This window comes from Sus scrofa, chromosome 7, assembly GCF_000003025.6.
Source record: "Sus scrofa isolate TJ Tabasco breed Duroc chromosome 7, Sscrofa11.1, whole genome shotgun sequence".
Taxonomy (NCBI): domain Eukaryota; kingdom Metazoa; phylum Chordata; class Mammalia; order Artiodactyla; family Suidae; genus Sus; species Sus scrofa.
Genome location: NC_010449.5, coordinates 26,559,352 through 26,575,878, shown reverse-complemented (window position 1 = coordinate 26,575,878; position 16,527 = coordinate 26,559,352). Strand labels below are relative to the sequence as shown.

The window sequence follows — 16,527 nt, the reverse complement described above, 5'->3', positions numbered from 1 at the left end:
GGGGATGTGACATTGTACAAACGCCAGTGATTCATATGATTTTCATAACACTTAGTCTGTCTGGGTTGGGCCTTTGAAGCAGGATGTAGCAACTGATCTTAAGCCAGGTTGAGGATCTCAAGGAACCCTGATGAGCAGGAGAAAGTAGGTGCTTTCAGCTGGTTTTTAGAAAGCTCTTTGGATTTCATTGGCTCTGAGGCCAGATCGTACTTCCACATTAAACTAATGGTCTCAGGCAGGTGGGAGTTGTGATATTATGACACCAGAGGATTTCATAGCTGGAACATGGGGTAATGGATGGGAGGTAATGAAGAAATAGCTTTAAGGAGTCCCCATCGTGGCTCAGTGGTTCACGAATCTGACTAGCATCCACGAGGACGCAGATTCAACCCCTGGCCTCGCTCAGTGGGTTAAGGGTCTAGCATTGCCGTGAGCTGTGGTGTAGATCACAGATATGGCTCAGATCCTGCGTTGCTGTGGCTGTGGCATAGGCCAGCAGCTACAGCTCCGATTTAATCCTTAGCCTGGGAATCTCCACATACTGTGGGTGCAGCCCTTAAAAAAAAAAAAAAAAAAAAAAAAAAAAGCTTTAAATGAAAGCAGGCTCCATTCTTGAAAATCAGCTGGAACAGAGGGATGCTTCAGGGAACAGGAGGTGGGACCTCCTTGGCCTCCCAGGCACCATTAATGGTGTCCTCTTAGTGTCCTCTTGGGGCCAAGTGTACATTGCTGGGACCCTCTGAATGGCCCTGGAGCATCAGGGGCTGGTCACTGATCCAGTGATTTAGTCATCAAATCAGGGCCGGGTTGAGAGTGAAAGGGGGCTGATGGTTTCCATAGCTCAGATTTGCCCAGGACAGTGGTAGAACCTAAGAACATTCCTGGCAAATCAGGTATGCTGGTTACCCTAAAACTGGAGTGAGGAGAGATGGTCAAAAATAAAGGGGGTAAAGAGATTTATTACAAATGATTGCTCTCTTCTTATCTGTGCGCCTTGTTCTGTCTCTTTCACTTGCATATCTATGACTTTCTTCTCTCTTAATAGGTTTAAGGGTATGTGTCATGCTCGGAAGACCCGTTGCAATAATAAAAAGTCCTATATAAACACAACAACCTCCCTCTGTTAAAATATCACTGTGTTGCAAACTGCATTATGATAGCCCCATCTAGTAAGATCTCAATGTTTATGAAGTCCCTGTGTTTTGAGATTACTGATGTTTACAATAAGGTGCAATGTTTTCCGTTTCACATAAGCTTGTACTATCTGCAGATGCATCTGCATTTCCTGCAGGTCTCAGCATGATTTACCTCTTTTGCTTTGGAACTCTTCAATCTGAGGCCTCTTGTGAGAGTTGAAACATAAATTTAAGGTCATAGTCTCTCTGTGATCTCTGTCAGTGTGTTTTAACCATTCATTCATTCAGTAAGCTTTTTTTTTTTTTTTTTTTGGTCTTTTTAAGGCTGTGCCTGCAGCATATGGAAGCTCCCAGGCTAGGTAGGGGTTGAATTAGAGCTGTAGCTGCTGGCCTACAGCACAGCCACAGCAACTCCAGATCCAAGCCACATCTGTGACTTATACCACAGCTCATGGCAACCGGATCCAGTGAAGGAGGCCAGAGGTCGAACTCACATCTTCGTGGATGCTAGTAGGGTTCATTACTGCTGAGTCACCACCGGAACTCCCATTCATTCAGTTAGCATTTAATAACTGTCTGTGCTGTGTGCCAAGCCCTGTTAGAGTTTATGTGGGACTCAGAGATAAATAAGATGTGATCTGAGGCTCCAAGTATTCACCATCTGCTAAAATCTTTTCCTATGTTAAGAATATCTTCCTTTGTTTTTAATAACGATCAAATCTTAATGTTTACACTTGTTAGAATCTACTGTCAGCAATAATAGACTTAACATCATTGTTTAACTATCAACTATAACAAAATTTCAACATTTATTTCTCCTTCTACCCCTGGTCCTATCCTGGGCATCTTTTCTGTGAAGCTGAGTCATCCAATGGTGCCTATTCCTGAATATGAAACCCTTGATTCCAAAGAGGTAAATGTAAGATACAGTTGGAGATCTGGTTATTCATTTCTGTGTGATATTAGATTGTAGAAATAAGCCAATCTTCTTTTTTTTAAATATTAATAAAATCATGTGGTTTTTTATTTTAAAGAAAGAATGAACTAGTCTACTTTGTCTTGCTCAGAAGCATCTGATAGTTACATGAGTAAATTCTTGTTGTGTCTCAAAGGGGAAGGGGGTACTAGAGGGCCCTGTGTGGGTAGCGCCTTGATCACAAACTAACTTCTATCCTGTCTGTGTTTGTGATTTTCTCTTTGGATTCGTATGTGACACCACTATTGTCTTCTCTTTTCTAGAGGGTCAGTGGATGTCCCATAATACTTATATGTGTCTTCTTCTTCTTCTTCTTTTTTTTTTTTTTTTTTTTTTTTTTTGTCTTTTTAAGGCCATACTTGCAGCATATAGAAGTTCCCACGCTAGGGGTTGAATCAGAGCTGTAGATGCTGGCCTACGCCACAGCCACAGCAACATGCGATCCAAGCCACATCTGCGACCTACACCACAGCTCACAGCAAGCCAGATCCTTAACCCACTGAGCGAGGCCAGGGATGGAACCTGGGTCCTCATGGATACTGTTCAGGTTAGTTACTGCCAAACTACTGCAGGAACTCCTTACCTGTGTCTTCTGAGTTAGAGGTCCCAGTACCTCTTGGTAGCTCATTTTCCCAACCCTTAAGTGAATTTTGCATATGGTGGATAGCCTACAGGCAAAAGCATACTGTCTCAAACATAGTCTCCAAATTTCATACTACTGTTAATCCACATTCACATTTTGAGCTGACAGACAAAAAATAAATTAAAAATCCTTTTTACTTTTATAAATGCAATACCAAGAGATTAACAAATCTTGCAAAAAAATTTTTTTAAATTTTGTGTTAATTAAGAGCAAGAATAATTGAACAAACAAAGTGGTAAATGTGAGGGGAAAAACAGTGCTTTTAAAAGGACTTATCTTTAAGAAGGTAATAAAGGAGCTCATTCATTCATTTCAGATACCCTCACAAAGGAGGAATGTTCAATTTTGTAGCCTTCGAGTTTAGGAAAAAAAGATATAAAAGAGTGATAGGAATAATAAAATCACAATTAAAATTCTAAATAAAATCTGAATGTTTCCTCGAAGGATATTTTCCACAATTTAGGGCATATTATCCCCTTTTGATAAAATGACATCCCTGAAATTTCTGCAGATTTCAAAACCTCTATCATACAGGACCGATGTGCCGCTCTGCTATAACTTTCATCATTAAAATCTAAAGGCATGTTAGGAACAGGTGTAATTTTATATCCTTAACTGTATCTCTGGTTTTTTTAAACCACGATTATTGGTTTAATGAGTACGGACATATGGAAAACTTTTGATATGTGTAGGCAAGTTGCATTATGGAACAGCTGTAGCAATTCACCCTACCAGAAGCCTGTGATAATGCCCGTTTCTGTGCACAGTTGCCAGGAGTGAGAATTATTATAACTACTACTTTATTGGGAGTTTACTGTAGGTTAACATGTTATGCACTTTGTATGCAGTATTTTACTTAATCGCCACAAAACATTGTTAGTTAAGTATTATTGTCCCCATTTTACAGATGAAGAAACTGGAACTGAGGGAATCCGTTTATTGCCTAAAGTCAAATAGCTGACAAGTGTCTGCACAGTCAGGAATGGAATCCAGATATAATTGTCCCAAGCCTGTACTCTTAACCTACCTTCCTCTATCCAGCTATCGTTATCTAAATCTCTATACTACTTAAGCCTTTTTCTCTTTTAAAATCCTCGCAATTTAAAAAGGGACACTGTCTTTCATTTTTATTTGCATTTTAAAAATTCTGTATTTTTCTGTTTTGCTTTTGCATCATGTTATGCATTTATCAGTTTGGTAATATTTTTATTTTATCTTTTTGCTTTTTTTTTTTTTTTTTTTTTTTAGGGCCGCACCTGTGGCATATGGAGGTTCCCAGGCTAGGGGTTGATAGGAGTTGTAGCTGCCAGCCTACACCACAGCCACAGCAACGCCATACCCGAGCTGTGTCTGTGACCTACACTGCAGCTCATGGCAACAATGGATCCTTAACCCCCTGAATGAGGCCAGGGATTGAACCCGCATCCTCATGGATACTATTCGGATTTGTTTCTGCTGTGCTACAATGTGAACTCCATGGTCTGGTAATATTTTGATTATTGAATTACAAACTCCCTTTACTTTTTAAGGAGATTAATTCTTTTTTTTTTTTTTTTTTTCCATTTCTTGGGCTGCTCCCGCGGCATATGGAGTTTCCCAGGCTAGGGGTCCAATCGGAGCTGTAGCCACCGGCCTACCCAGAGCCACAGCAACATGGGATCCAAGCCGCATCTGTGACCTACACCACAGCTCATGGCAACGCTGGATCTTTAACCCACTGAGCAAGGCCAGGGACCAAACCCGCAACCTCATGGTTTCCTAGTCGGATTCATTAACCACTGCACCACGACAGGAACTCCGAGATTAATTCTTCATCAAATATGCTAGTCCTTTCACTGTGATGGTGGCAAGTTGTGTAATAGTTAAAAGAATTGGACAAACCTATATGTCCAACAACAGGAGAAAGTTTGAATACATTTTGCAGATTTAGATGAATGTTAAAAAACAAAGTCAAATGCTCTATTTTAAATATGAAAATGGTTCAAGTTTACAAAGGCTGGAGATACAAATAAGAGTATTTCTACATAATAATAGAAAATCAGAACAAGGCCCTCCTACTGTATGACACAGGGAACTATTTATTCAATATCCTGTGATAAACCATAATGGAAAAGAATATGAGGATTCTCCCATGATGCCGTGGGTAAAGGATCCAGTGTTGTCTCTGTGGTGGTTTGGGTGACGACTTTGGCACTGGTTTCATCCCGGGCCTGGGAATTTTCCTTTGCCACAGGTGAGATCAAAAAGAAGGAGAAAAAGAAAAAAAATTTAAAAATAATGTATATGTATATATAAGTGACACACTGTGCCGTGTAGGAGAAATAGTGTAAATAACGCAATGGTGTAAATCAACTGTACTCCAAAAACATAAATTAAAAAAAAGAGAATCGGTTGTTCAAATAGTAAATGCTGAATTAAGAAATTCTGTATGTTAGGTAATGCTAAAGACTGTTGCTTAGAAGAACAGGGTAGATGTAGTATTGTAGTTTTTGCTTTTTTTTTTTTTTTTTTTTTGCTTTTTAGGACCGCATTTGCGGCATATGGATATTCCCAGGCTAGGGGTCTAATCAGAGTTTTAGCTGCTGTGTCGGCCTATGCCACAGCCACAATAATGCTGGATCCGAGCCCGTCTGTGGCCTACACAACACAGCTCACAGCAACGCCAGATCGTTAACCCACTAAACAAGGCCAGATATTGAACCCGCAACCTCATGGTTCCTAGTCGGATTTGTTTCCACTGCATCACAACAGGAACTTCTTGTATTTTTTTTTTTCACCAATTATCACAACCCTAGAGGTGAAACTGAAGCCAAATATAAGATTGCTAAAAAATGATTTCAACTCTCATGTTTAGAGTATTTAGAAAAACACCATTAAAAAACCCCCTGAAGTTTGAAATTTTACAATTTTGAGAGGTTAACTGTTAGTATTAAAAGAAACTCAAATAATTATGCAAACTACCATTTTATGCATCTACTCTGCTATATTTTACTTCTTAGTAACACCGGCACATCTGGGAGCAATTTAACAATTTTTTATAATTCCTTATGACATGTGGTTAGATTGCAATATTTACTTGTATATTTTCTTCAAACCTTCTCTTTGATATTTATTTACCTGCAAAGCATCAAACAAGAAAACTGGGAGTTCCTGCTGTGATACAGCGGGTTAATGATCCTGCTTGTCTCTGTGGCAGAGCAAATTCAATCCCTGGCCTGGTGTAGTGGGTTAAGCATCTGGTGTTGCTGCAGCTGAGGTGTAGGTCACAGTAGCAGCTCGGATTCAGTCCCTGGCCTAGGAACTTCCCTCTGCCATGGGTGTGGACATTAAAAAAAAAAAAAAATCTCTAGAGGTAGGCAAAGGCAGGTTTAGAATCTCTGTGAGTGGTTTAACTGTACAGCAGGAGTTGAGATCCTCAAATTCTAGCTCCTTCATTTGCAATCTATAAAAGCCAATCAGATCCACCTTGGAAACAAAAATTTGAAAGTAAAACATGTTGCTTCGGGGAATGTTTTGTTTTGTTTTTTGCTTTTTAGGCCCCCACCTGAGGCACAGGGAAGTTCCCAGGCTAGGGGTCAGGTCAGAGCTGTAGCCACCGGCCTACGCCAGAGCCACAGCAATGCAGGATTTGAGCTGCGTCTGCGACCTACAGCACAGCTCACAGCAACGCTGGATCCCCCACCCACTGAGCAAGGCCAGGGATTGAACTCGAATCCTCCTGGATACTAGTCAAGTTTGTTTCCACTGTGCCACAAAGGGAAATTTGGGAATGTCTTGACTTAATAAAAATTTAAGTCGCATGTTCTTTGTACCTAATATCATAAAATTTGTACCTGTATTTTAACCTACAGTAGATTAATTTTGAGAGATTTGGTCTACATTGAGATTCACTCTAATTCTCTTAGTGAAACCTAATATTTGTTTCTTTTTCCTTTGCTGTTCCATACAAAATTTGGAAAATACATAGGCTAGGGTTGGGCATAGCCTTTGTCTGGGTCTGGGGACTCATATGTTCCAAAGAATGTTTAATTTAGCATTTTATATGGCACTTTAGAAAGTGTTGGGCCATTGATTAACTCTCAAATAAGAGGTTGAAATTCCCTAAATAATCAATTTAACCATTGTAATCAGCTGGCTGACCAATTTTTAAAGAAGGTCACTTTCATAGATGTCAGCTGTTGACACCAAGGGTGTGATTTCCAAGCAGGTGTATTTCTAACGCCATCTAATTTAAAGCAAACGCTCCATCTGAGATAAATGGTTTCTGATCACAGTTACCTAGAAAAAAATTAAATTCTAGTGGCAACAATTATTTCTGATTATAGTCATCATGTCTGGTGAATTCAGCAACTCTGATCCAGCAGCAGTCTATACATCTCTCTCTATAGGTTTAACTATGAAGGTCATGCTAGGGAATGAAATTACAAAGAGACCCACTGCTCTTCAGATCACCTGCTAGATGTGGCACTAGGTCTATTTCATTTTTAACCTGAGGGTCAGTTGATTTCCAAAAACATGATTAGATGCATTTGGTTCTGATCTTTCAGATCCACTGGTTATTAACACAACTGGAGAGCTAATCATTCACTAGCTGCCCATGAAACACATACTAAGCAAATCCTTCTCCTGTACTCTTATTCCTTCCCTTTGTAGACTGTGGATAAACATTTAAGGGTTGGCAAGATCATAGTTCTGCTGGAAAAATGACTGTCTATGGCTGGCTTTCTCCTTGTTGTATATAATTTTTTTGTGTGTCCATTTATTTTGACTTTCAGAACCTCCCTTGGTGTCTCAGGTTCTAATTATGGGACAAGTGTCTCATTCCTTTATTCTCCAGATGAGAACACTGAAAAGGAAAAATATTTATCCACGGAAGCCACTCTCATTTTCTGGTTTGATTCAAGGGTAAAAATGAAATGATCAAGAGGAATGGGTCCACTCTATTTCCTTCAGGCAATTTCCCATAAATATTATTTATCAAAATCAAGCTTTGATAAATCTTGGAATGCCATGTTCAAGGTTGTAACCTTAGGCAAGAACTTGGAATCTGGATATTAATACCTATCGATTAAAAGGTTCATATGCTTTGGTCGACAACTGGCTATACAGGATCTGGGTAGATTTGTCTTATAAAGACACCTAATATGAATACCTGAGAGGACAGCCACCTTGCCCAGGCATCCAGGTGGGCAAGGATCAATAAAGAAAAGGACATTCTTGCCTCCAGATTTGGATCAGTGACCCCCAACGTGACCTTCCTGTGTCCCTCTGTTAAGGAAATAAAATTAACAAAAATTTTTTTTGCCAACCCAGAAGTCCCTTTCACAAAGGTAGTAGAGAAAGAAAAACACTTTTATTACTAGATTAGCAGTGAACCAGAATGTATATTGAATAAGCAGAATGTACACTGAATAAGCATTGAGCCAGAATGTCACAAACACTAAGAGATTAAAAAGACAGAAGAAATATCACCCTTCATATAGCCAAGTAGGTTTAACCCATTATATATATATATTCTGAAGATAAACAATAATTCAGTTTACCCTCAAGTAAGAGGACCCGACAAGTTCTATTTATTACACACAGTTCACCATAAATCACCTGGTGATTGGAGGTGACCCTCTGTGTTAGTTCACTGGCGTTACATAAAAGGAAAATAAAAGTCTCAAATCTTTATGACAGGGGGTGGTTTTACAACTTAGAGCCAGGTGTCAGCTAAAGTTAGGGTCCTACCTTCCCTCAGACACTAGGAGAAACTAGAAGATAAGGCTGTTATCTCCCTTGGATGTTTGCCTTCAAAGGAGATGGTTCTTAAGTCCTTGAGAAAGAATTTCCTGAGTCTTAAAGCTGACAAAATGCCCACCTAGTTTTCAAAAGGATTTTTCTACATTTCAAAGAGAGAAGGATGTATTTATAAAGACAAGTTTTCCAGAATAAATGCTATAAGAACCAAGGAGGGAAATCTCTGCCCTTGTTTTCAACAAGGAAAATCAAGCCTTTTTTTAAAAATTTCTGTTGGTCCTTACACCTGCGACCGACCCAGAGGCAGAACTGAAATCAGAGGGGCTGATGCTGAGACAGCCAAAGAAACAAGTCTCACTGATTTTTCTTTTCTAGGGACTCAATTGAAAATATTACAATAGAGGTGGAGGGTTGACACATTGGGGTTTCTCCTTCAAAGTCACCTCTATAAATTAATGTTGGGTTTTGTATTGTAGTGACATGTGGTAAAGCGAAACAGAAGCTAGCAAGTAGAAGGAGAGACATTCCTGTGTGTGCTGGTTTTTCAAGCTCAACAAACAAAAATAATAGAATCAGAGTCAATTAATTTATTTGGAGCTCAGGTCATCCAGATATTAAATATTTTTGACCCCAGATCTGATGCTGTGTTCCCTGGAGTTCATTAGCCTCTCATTCTCCACCTACCAGGCTACCTTTACAGAATCTTAGTTACTGAAGATCTTACTTAGTTCTATTGCTTCTTGCTTATGGATAATAAATGTTGATACTAGATTTTTTTTTTTTTTTTTTTTTTTTTTGCTTTTTAGGGCTGCTCCTGTGGCATACGGAGGTTCCCAGTCTAGGGGTTTAATCAGAGCTACAGCTGCTGGCCTACGCTGTAGCCACAGCAACATCAGATCTGAGCCGAGTTGCATCTTCGACCTACACCACAGCTCAGGGCAACACAGGATCCTTAACCCACTGAACGAGGCCTAGGGATAGAACCTGCATCCTCATGGATGCCGGTCAGATTCTTAACCTGCAGAGCCACAATGGGAACTCCTAGATCTTGAATTTTTACCCCAAAGTTAGTAGTTATATAAATGTCCAAAATATACTTAAAAAAAAGAAAAAAAATCTGTGGGGAGTTTCCGTCATGCCTCAGTGGTTAACAAACCAGACTAGAATCCATGAGGACTAGGGTTTGATCCCTGGCCTCACTCAGTGGGTTAAGGATCCAGCGTTGCAGTGAGCTGTGGTGTAGGTCACAGACATGGACTGGATCCTACGTTGCTGTGGTTGTGGTGTAGGCCAGCAGCTACAGCTTCAATTCCACCCTTAGCCTGGGAACCGCCATATGCTGTGGGTGCGGCCCTAAAAAGACAAAAGAAAAAAAACAAAAATCTTTTGGCTGTGTCCATGGCATTGGAAGTTTCCAGGAGAGGGACAGAACCCTCACCACAGCAGTGACAATGCCAGATGCTTAACAGCTAGGCCACCAGAGAACTCCTAAAATACATTTAACATCTTTCAGGAAAAAAAAGAATATATAGTAGTTAATAAATTATGATATACATTTTCTGGAAATTACTTTTTGCTCAGAGTACATGAAGTCTGGTTTCATATTTACAAGAACACATATGTGGATCATTTTGCTTTCGTTTTGTGGATAGGAATATTCACAGTTGGTTTTGTCTTAAAAGGGAATAAAAAATCAAATTACACAGCACATTCTTTAAAAAGTGCTTTCTGTCATATCGGCTTAAAGTTTCACAACACTATGTCACTTATTACTCAAAGTTAACGCTAAACAAAACAAAATTTGGAATGTGATTCCCTTCAAAATTGTAATTTTCCAAATGACTTAAGTTCTTTCACATTTACATTTTCTTATCCAAAATAAGTGTGTTGTTCCACTGGTAATATAATACAATGCTGACCCTTCACTGGCAAGAGGCTAGTCTGAGCATAAGGATTTATTTATTTTATTAATGACCTTCATCTTTCTTAAATGTTCCAACATTTGTTTTTACTAAGTAATTTAGCTCTTTACCTATATTGAGATTGGTAGAGTTAAAAATGTCACAAAATGTCCCAAAAATCAGGACTACCTATCATGGCATAATGTGTCATTTCAAACTAGCTCCTGCATTGTGGTACCAAATATTCCTTGGCTCTTCCGGTGGTTTCAGGCAGAGCTGAGAAATAGTGCTGAGTTTGCCTGCATGGTGTCCGAGTATGAATTCCTCTTCAACACGATCTAATTATTTGTATACGGAGTTCCTGTTGTGGCTGTTGTGGGCAGTGGAAATGAATCCGACGGGTAACCATGAGGTTGCTGGTTCAATCTCTGGCCTCGCTCAGTGGGTTAAGGATCAAGCATTGCTGTGAGATGTGGTGTAGATCGCAGATGTGGCTCGGATCTGACCGTGCTGTGGCTGTGGCGTAGGCTGGTGTCTATAGCTCTGATTCGACCCCTAGTCTGGGAATATGGGACCTCCATAAACTGTGGGTACGGCCCCTAAAAAAGGCAAAAAAAAAGTGTAATTATGAAATATTACCTTTGAAAGAGAATTGAGAGGGCATTTCATCTAATATTTTATTGAATATTATAACCCTGTCTACAAGTAGATCCTTATAAATCTTCTGTTTAAACTCCTCTGGTAGCAAAGAGTTTACATCTGTAAGCTAGACACGATAGATGTTTTAATATGGCCACAACACCCTAATGACTAGTGAACAACAAAAGCAAATAGGGGACATGGAACAAACTGGGGTTTAATTTCACATACTCTGGCCTTGGGCGCAATAGTTAATCTTTGGAGCTTCAATATCATCCTCTGTAAAATGAGATCAAAGGATTATGGTGAAGATCCGCATTCATGCATGTAAAGTGCTTAGCATCTAAATGCATAGCCTGTAATAAGTGTTAGCTGAATGATGATTTCTTTAAATCTCTTGTAGCAACCCAAGGTTGCTACTCTTAGGAAAATTTAAGAAGGAAATAGTTTTTACTTGTTAGAAAGAAAAGATGTCACTGAGTCATTTTCTCCTTTCATTCTACAGCCTCAGAGAATCCAGATGATGGAAGCTCCCACTCACTTATTCTAGGACTAGGGCCAGCGCACATCAGGGCTGGAGGGGAGCCACCCCTTATATTAGCCCCTTTTTCTCCACCCCTTCCTTCTACTCTAACAAATGTAGTTCTCCTCGCTGTTTCTCCATCCTGCTCTGCCACTTGGCCACGCCCCATGCGGGTTTCCTGTCTGCTTTCCTACGCCTTGCACATACCCCCGTTCCCCCGGGAGCCAGCTCTGAGGTGCAGGTCTCTCGGACCATGGCTTCTTAACCCTGTGATCCAGTCCTGGACAAAACAGAGAACACTACCTGCAGAAGATCAACTGACCTCCCTTATTTTCCATCAGCCCTTTTGGGAGGCCTTACTGACAGCCGTGCATCGGCACCTGGAAGTAACAAAGTTATGGTCGTTTCCTTCCGTGGGTACCATTGCATCACCTTGTTCTGTTTAGAGTACAGTTTTAGAACAAAATTTTTCTTCTGTTCTCATCTCTGGGATTTTCTTTTGTCTCAACTAATATCTTATCTCTGGTATCAGGGTGACCTGTTTATCTTATCTCCTCCAGACAGTGTAACCCCATTAAATGGGAACATACAGACTGATGGATAGAGAAATCATTGAAATCACACTATCTTGTGTAGCTTGTGTAGCCGCCTTATAAAACCGATTGGATCAATATATGAAAAAAAGGCAAGAGCTTCATTTACTGGCTCTGTCTTTTTGTAATGCTCCATTTTGCAAAACCTGGGACTTAATCCAATCCCACTTCACTTTATCTTGTCTCCTCCATGCTTTAGACGTTACATTTCAGGGGTTAATGCCGTCAATGCTGAAGGAAAGGGTTTGGGCAGCAGCTAAGCAATGGAAGGGTGGGGAGTTGCGCGTGGGATACGGCAGGGCTGCTCTCCTTGCGGTGGCCCAGCTTCTCAAAGCCACCATTGCCCAATGTGGGAGGCCAGAACTGCTCTGCTGAATGCTCTTTCTCACTCTCTCTCTCTCTAGATCAGGGTCTAATGTCAAGGTACAGCTCCATGCCTTTATCCTGCTATTAACTGTATAACAAGAAAACAGCTACTGCGGAAAAAAAAAAAAAAAATTCCTGCTCTACATGAAATGTTATACTGAATATGAATGGTTACATTTGGGGGCATAGCGGTTTACAATTACCCATCTCCGTTAATCTGATGACGCTTTTCTTTTGCAGCAATGAAGATGGAGCAGAAGTGAAAACACAGACCGGGGCTGAAGTTTTCTGAAACGCTGGTGCTAATCACTTGCTAGATGTAACCTTTACCAGGTTTAACCCATATTTTTACCGTCTTAGTGTTTCCCTTATGGACTAAAAAAAGTTTCCTGCAGGCATGTAACATCGCAGTACTCACAAACACCCGGCCTAGGAGAGCTTTACCTACAGTTTCTGCACCACTGTTAGAGCCTTTAATGCCTTCCACTAAGCTGACAGCAATGCTAACGTGCTCCAGTGTTTCACAGCCAAATAAAGAAGAATCATGGGGAAATAGAATGGTGTGACAATTTTTCAACCTCAGTTTTATTTAATGCGTACATTACTTCCTGAATCAGGTTTTATCCCTTTCTGCTTAATTTTTTTAACATGTGGGGAGAAAAAAGAACAATAATTTAAAAAAACCGAGTCCCTGCCTGCTTGCAGGAGTTCACTGGGGAGCTGTTGACCGTGAGAGAGTTATTTCACAAAAGACAACGCTGTTTTCCTGTTCTGCTCGGGTCCTGTGCCTGACAAGACAGACATTCATGTGGAGGTCGTGTTGCTGCAGTGTTTCTACCATTACTGCCTCTCGGTCTGTCACTACATGATTCTTGCAAAGGCTACTTTGGAGGTTGTTTGTACCCATCCTCCTGGGAGCAGCCCAAACCATGGAGCCAACCACACTGTGGGGACAGTCTTGGGAGCCCACCCTCCAGCACGCCTGATGACCCCCATATTGGCTGTGTTCCGTTTCTTTCCCAGCTGCCATCCCCAGTAACCTGCCCTCACCCTGTCTAGGTGGTTTCCTTTTTGTAGCTTTCTGGCAAGTAGGGTAAGACTCTAAGGAAGAGCCCACAGCCGTTCTGGACAGTGAGCTCCTGGTAGCAGAGGAGTTTCCGAAAAGGCTACTTACACTTGCACACAACCCATGCTCCCTGTGAAGCCAGCTCTGTCTGAACCTCAGCTCCCTCAGACCACTGCTCCAACCCCCTGTCATCCTGTCCACGGCAAAGCCGAGAGAGTTGCCTGCAGAAGAGCAACTGGCCTGCTTCCTCCTCCACGGGTCTTTTTGGAAAATCTGCATTGACAGTTCGTTGGTTGCTGGAAATAAGAAGTTCTCATCATCTCCTGCATTCATGGGTGAGGAGCAGTGGAGCCTCAAAAAACCTCTCTGCTCATCTCTCCTCCTCCGAACAGAAACTACTTCTCTAAATTGTGTGATGTATCACTTTAGATTATTGATAATAATCTCCAATATTCACTGTGCTCTTATCATATGCCAGGTACCACACTAAGTGCTTCATATGAATTTAATTTAACCGTCACAATGAGCCTATGAGGTAGGCAATAGTATTATTCACATTTTATGCTTGTGAAAATGAACATTCAATCAAGCTAGTAAGCGGTAGAGAGAAAATTAAAATCCAGATAATCAGGGTCTAAGACCAAGTCATTTATTCAATCATTTGTCCATTCATTTTTGACTTTGAGAATGAAAAGTTGAGTTCATCACACTCCCTAGTTTATTGCTATCACAAGTGTGGGCAAGACCCCTCTCCTGCATACTTATTGATTGGATGGTTAATTCATGAACTTTTATAACAATTTCTATCTTCCCTTCTCCTGCCAAAGGCACACATTCTAACGTTTGATATATATATGCCTTACTTATATATGTTTTGAAGATGTGCATTGTTTTTCTCTGCATATATATTTAATAAATGTAAATGGCATTATAGTTTATATTCTGGCTCTTTTATTTTTTCCCCACTCAGCCCTGTGGTTTTCCAGCTCTATCTGCGTTGTCGGGTAAATGTCTGGTGGATTGTTTCCTCACAGCTACTGGGGTGCCTCCATCACATCCTACCTACGCACCTGCCCATGCTTTCATCCCTCCATCAGGAACCACTGTGATGTACATTGGTGCATGCAACCTCTTGTGAACTTTCATGCGAACTTCTCTGCAATACATACCCAGGCTTAGAATTGTTTGTCTGCATGTGCTCAATTGGACTAAATCGTCTCAGATGGCTATTCTCTAGAAGGGAAGTACTTATTTTTATTCCCACCAACAATGTATTAGGGCTCTTTTATCTCTGCATATCGCTCTACTTGGTGATCTGAGCTTTTTTTTTTTTGTCTTTTTGTCATTTCTTGGGCCGCTCCTGCGGAGTTCCCAGGCTAGGGGTCCAATCGGAGTTGTAGCCACCGGCCTATGCCACAGCCACAGCAACGCGGGATCCGAGCCATGTCTGCAACCTTCACCACAGCTCACAGCAACACCGAATCCTTAACCCATGCAGTGAGGCCAGGGATCGAACCCACGGTCTCATGGTTCCTAGTAGGATTCATTAACCACTGAGCCATGACGGGAACTCCTTGGTGATCTGAACTTTGAAACATCAGGCTTTGCCATCACCGAAGGCAACCTTTAAAACAGGAAGTTTGTTTGAACGTGGTATCCTATTCATCCTTAGTTTTCCAAATCTCAGAGACTTTTAGACCCTCTAACTCAGTGCACTCGTCCCTTAGGTATTGTTGACTTTACATCACTGATGACAACCTTGAACCTGAAAGATTATTTGACTGAGGTCACTGAGGTAGTGATTGAAAAACCTAGCACAAGCCCTTAATTTTTTTTATTGAAGTATAGTTGATTTACAATGTTGTACCAGTTTCTGTTGTGCAGCAAAGTGACCCAGGCATTCACATCTGTACATGATTTTTCTCATGTTATCTCCCATCATGTTCTATCCCAAGAGATTGGATGTAGAACCCTGTGCTATGTGTAGGACTGGGTCACATTATATAAATGATTTCCCTATGACGTTATTTCTACCCAAATGAGCTGTGTCTGAATGTCATAGTCTAATCTATTTGTCCAGTTTCTCAGCCAAGATCAGAATGCTGGGGGCAGGGGTGTAGAAGGGACCAGTGTTGGCTGGGGGAGAGCACAGAGAATGGAGGGAGTTTCTGAGTGGTCATTACTAGCTAGCATTTGGCATCCTGGGCAGCCTAGGAGCACAGCTGTTGTTTGGGAAGACATGGCATGGCATAGACAGATATGGAGGCTGTGGGCTTCTGTGGGCTCATTGGGAAGCAGATTTCAAGAAAAGGATTTTGTGTAGTTTGTTAGGGAGATGATCTCAGGGACCGCCGGTAAGGGAGTGAAGGGTGTGAGCTAGGGAAGGGAAGGAACCAGTAGAGAACCCATTAAAAGGCCAGTTACCACAAAGGTAACTAACTGGTGCTCATTCCCACTGAGACTTTCTAGGACACAGGTTGAACGTGTTTCATAGGTAGTTTCACAGTTAATTCAACTCTGAGGAAAGGAAACAGGGGTTGTCATTTGAAAGTTTCACTATCAGAGTTCCTGTCGTGGCTCAGTGGAAACGAATCCGACTAGGAACCATGAGGTTGCAGGTTCGATCTCTGCCCTTGCTCAGTGGGTTAAGGATCCGGCGTTGCCGTGAGCTGTGGTGTAGTTTGCAGACGTGGCTAGGATCTGGTTTTGCTATGGCTCTGGCATAGGCTGGAGGCTACAGCTCCAATTTGACCCCTAGCCTGGGAACCTCCACATGCTGTGGTTGCGGGCCTAAAAGACAAACAAACAAACAAAACAAAACAAAAAAAAGAAAATTTCACTATCAACTTTACATTGCCCTGATTTCTCTCTTCGTAAAGATTTTCTTACTCTTTTTCTTTTTTTTTTTTTGACATTTCATGATGCATTTCCAATAGGACTCA

The 16,527-nt window shown here is 41.1% G+C and overlaps 1 protein-coding gene across 36 annotated transcripts in view; it reads left to right on the top strand.

Annotated features, from left to right (window-relative positions):
* The window catches only part of MLIP (muscular LMNA interacting protein), a 239,016-nt gene extending 225,939 nt beyond the window's left edge, over window positions 1-13,077 (top strand). For 29 of the 36 annotated variants that reach the window (XM_021098546.1, XM_021098542.1, XM_021098545.1 and 26 more), the window contains 2 exons: window positions 1,996-2,049; window positions 12,760-13,077. In XM_021098546.1, the coding sequence (XP_020954205.1) occupies window positions 1,996-2,049; window positions 12,760-12,765 (60 nt within the window). In that variant the 3' untranslated portion in view covers window positions 12,766-13,077. The remainder of the gene's footprint in view (window positions 1-1,995; window positions 2,050-12,759) is intronic. The other 7 variants (XM_021098525.1, XM_021098552.1, XM_021098539.1 and 4 more) reach the window with 1 other exon arrangement.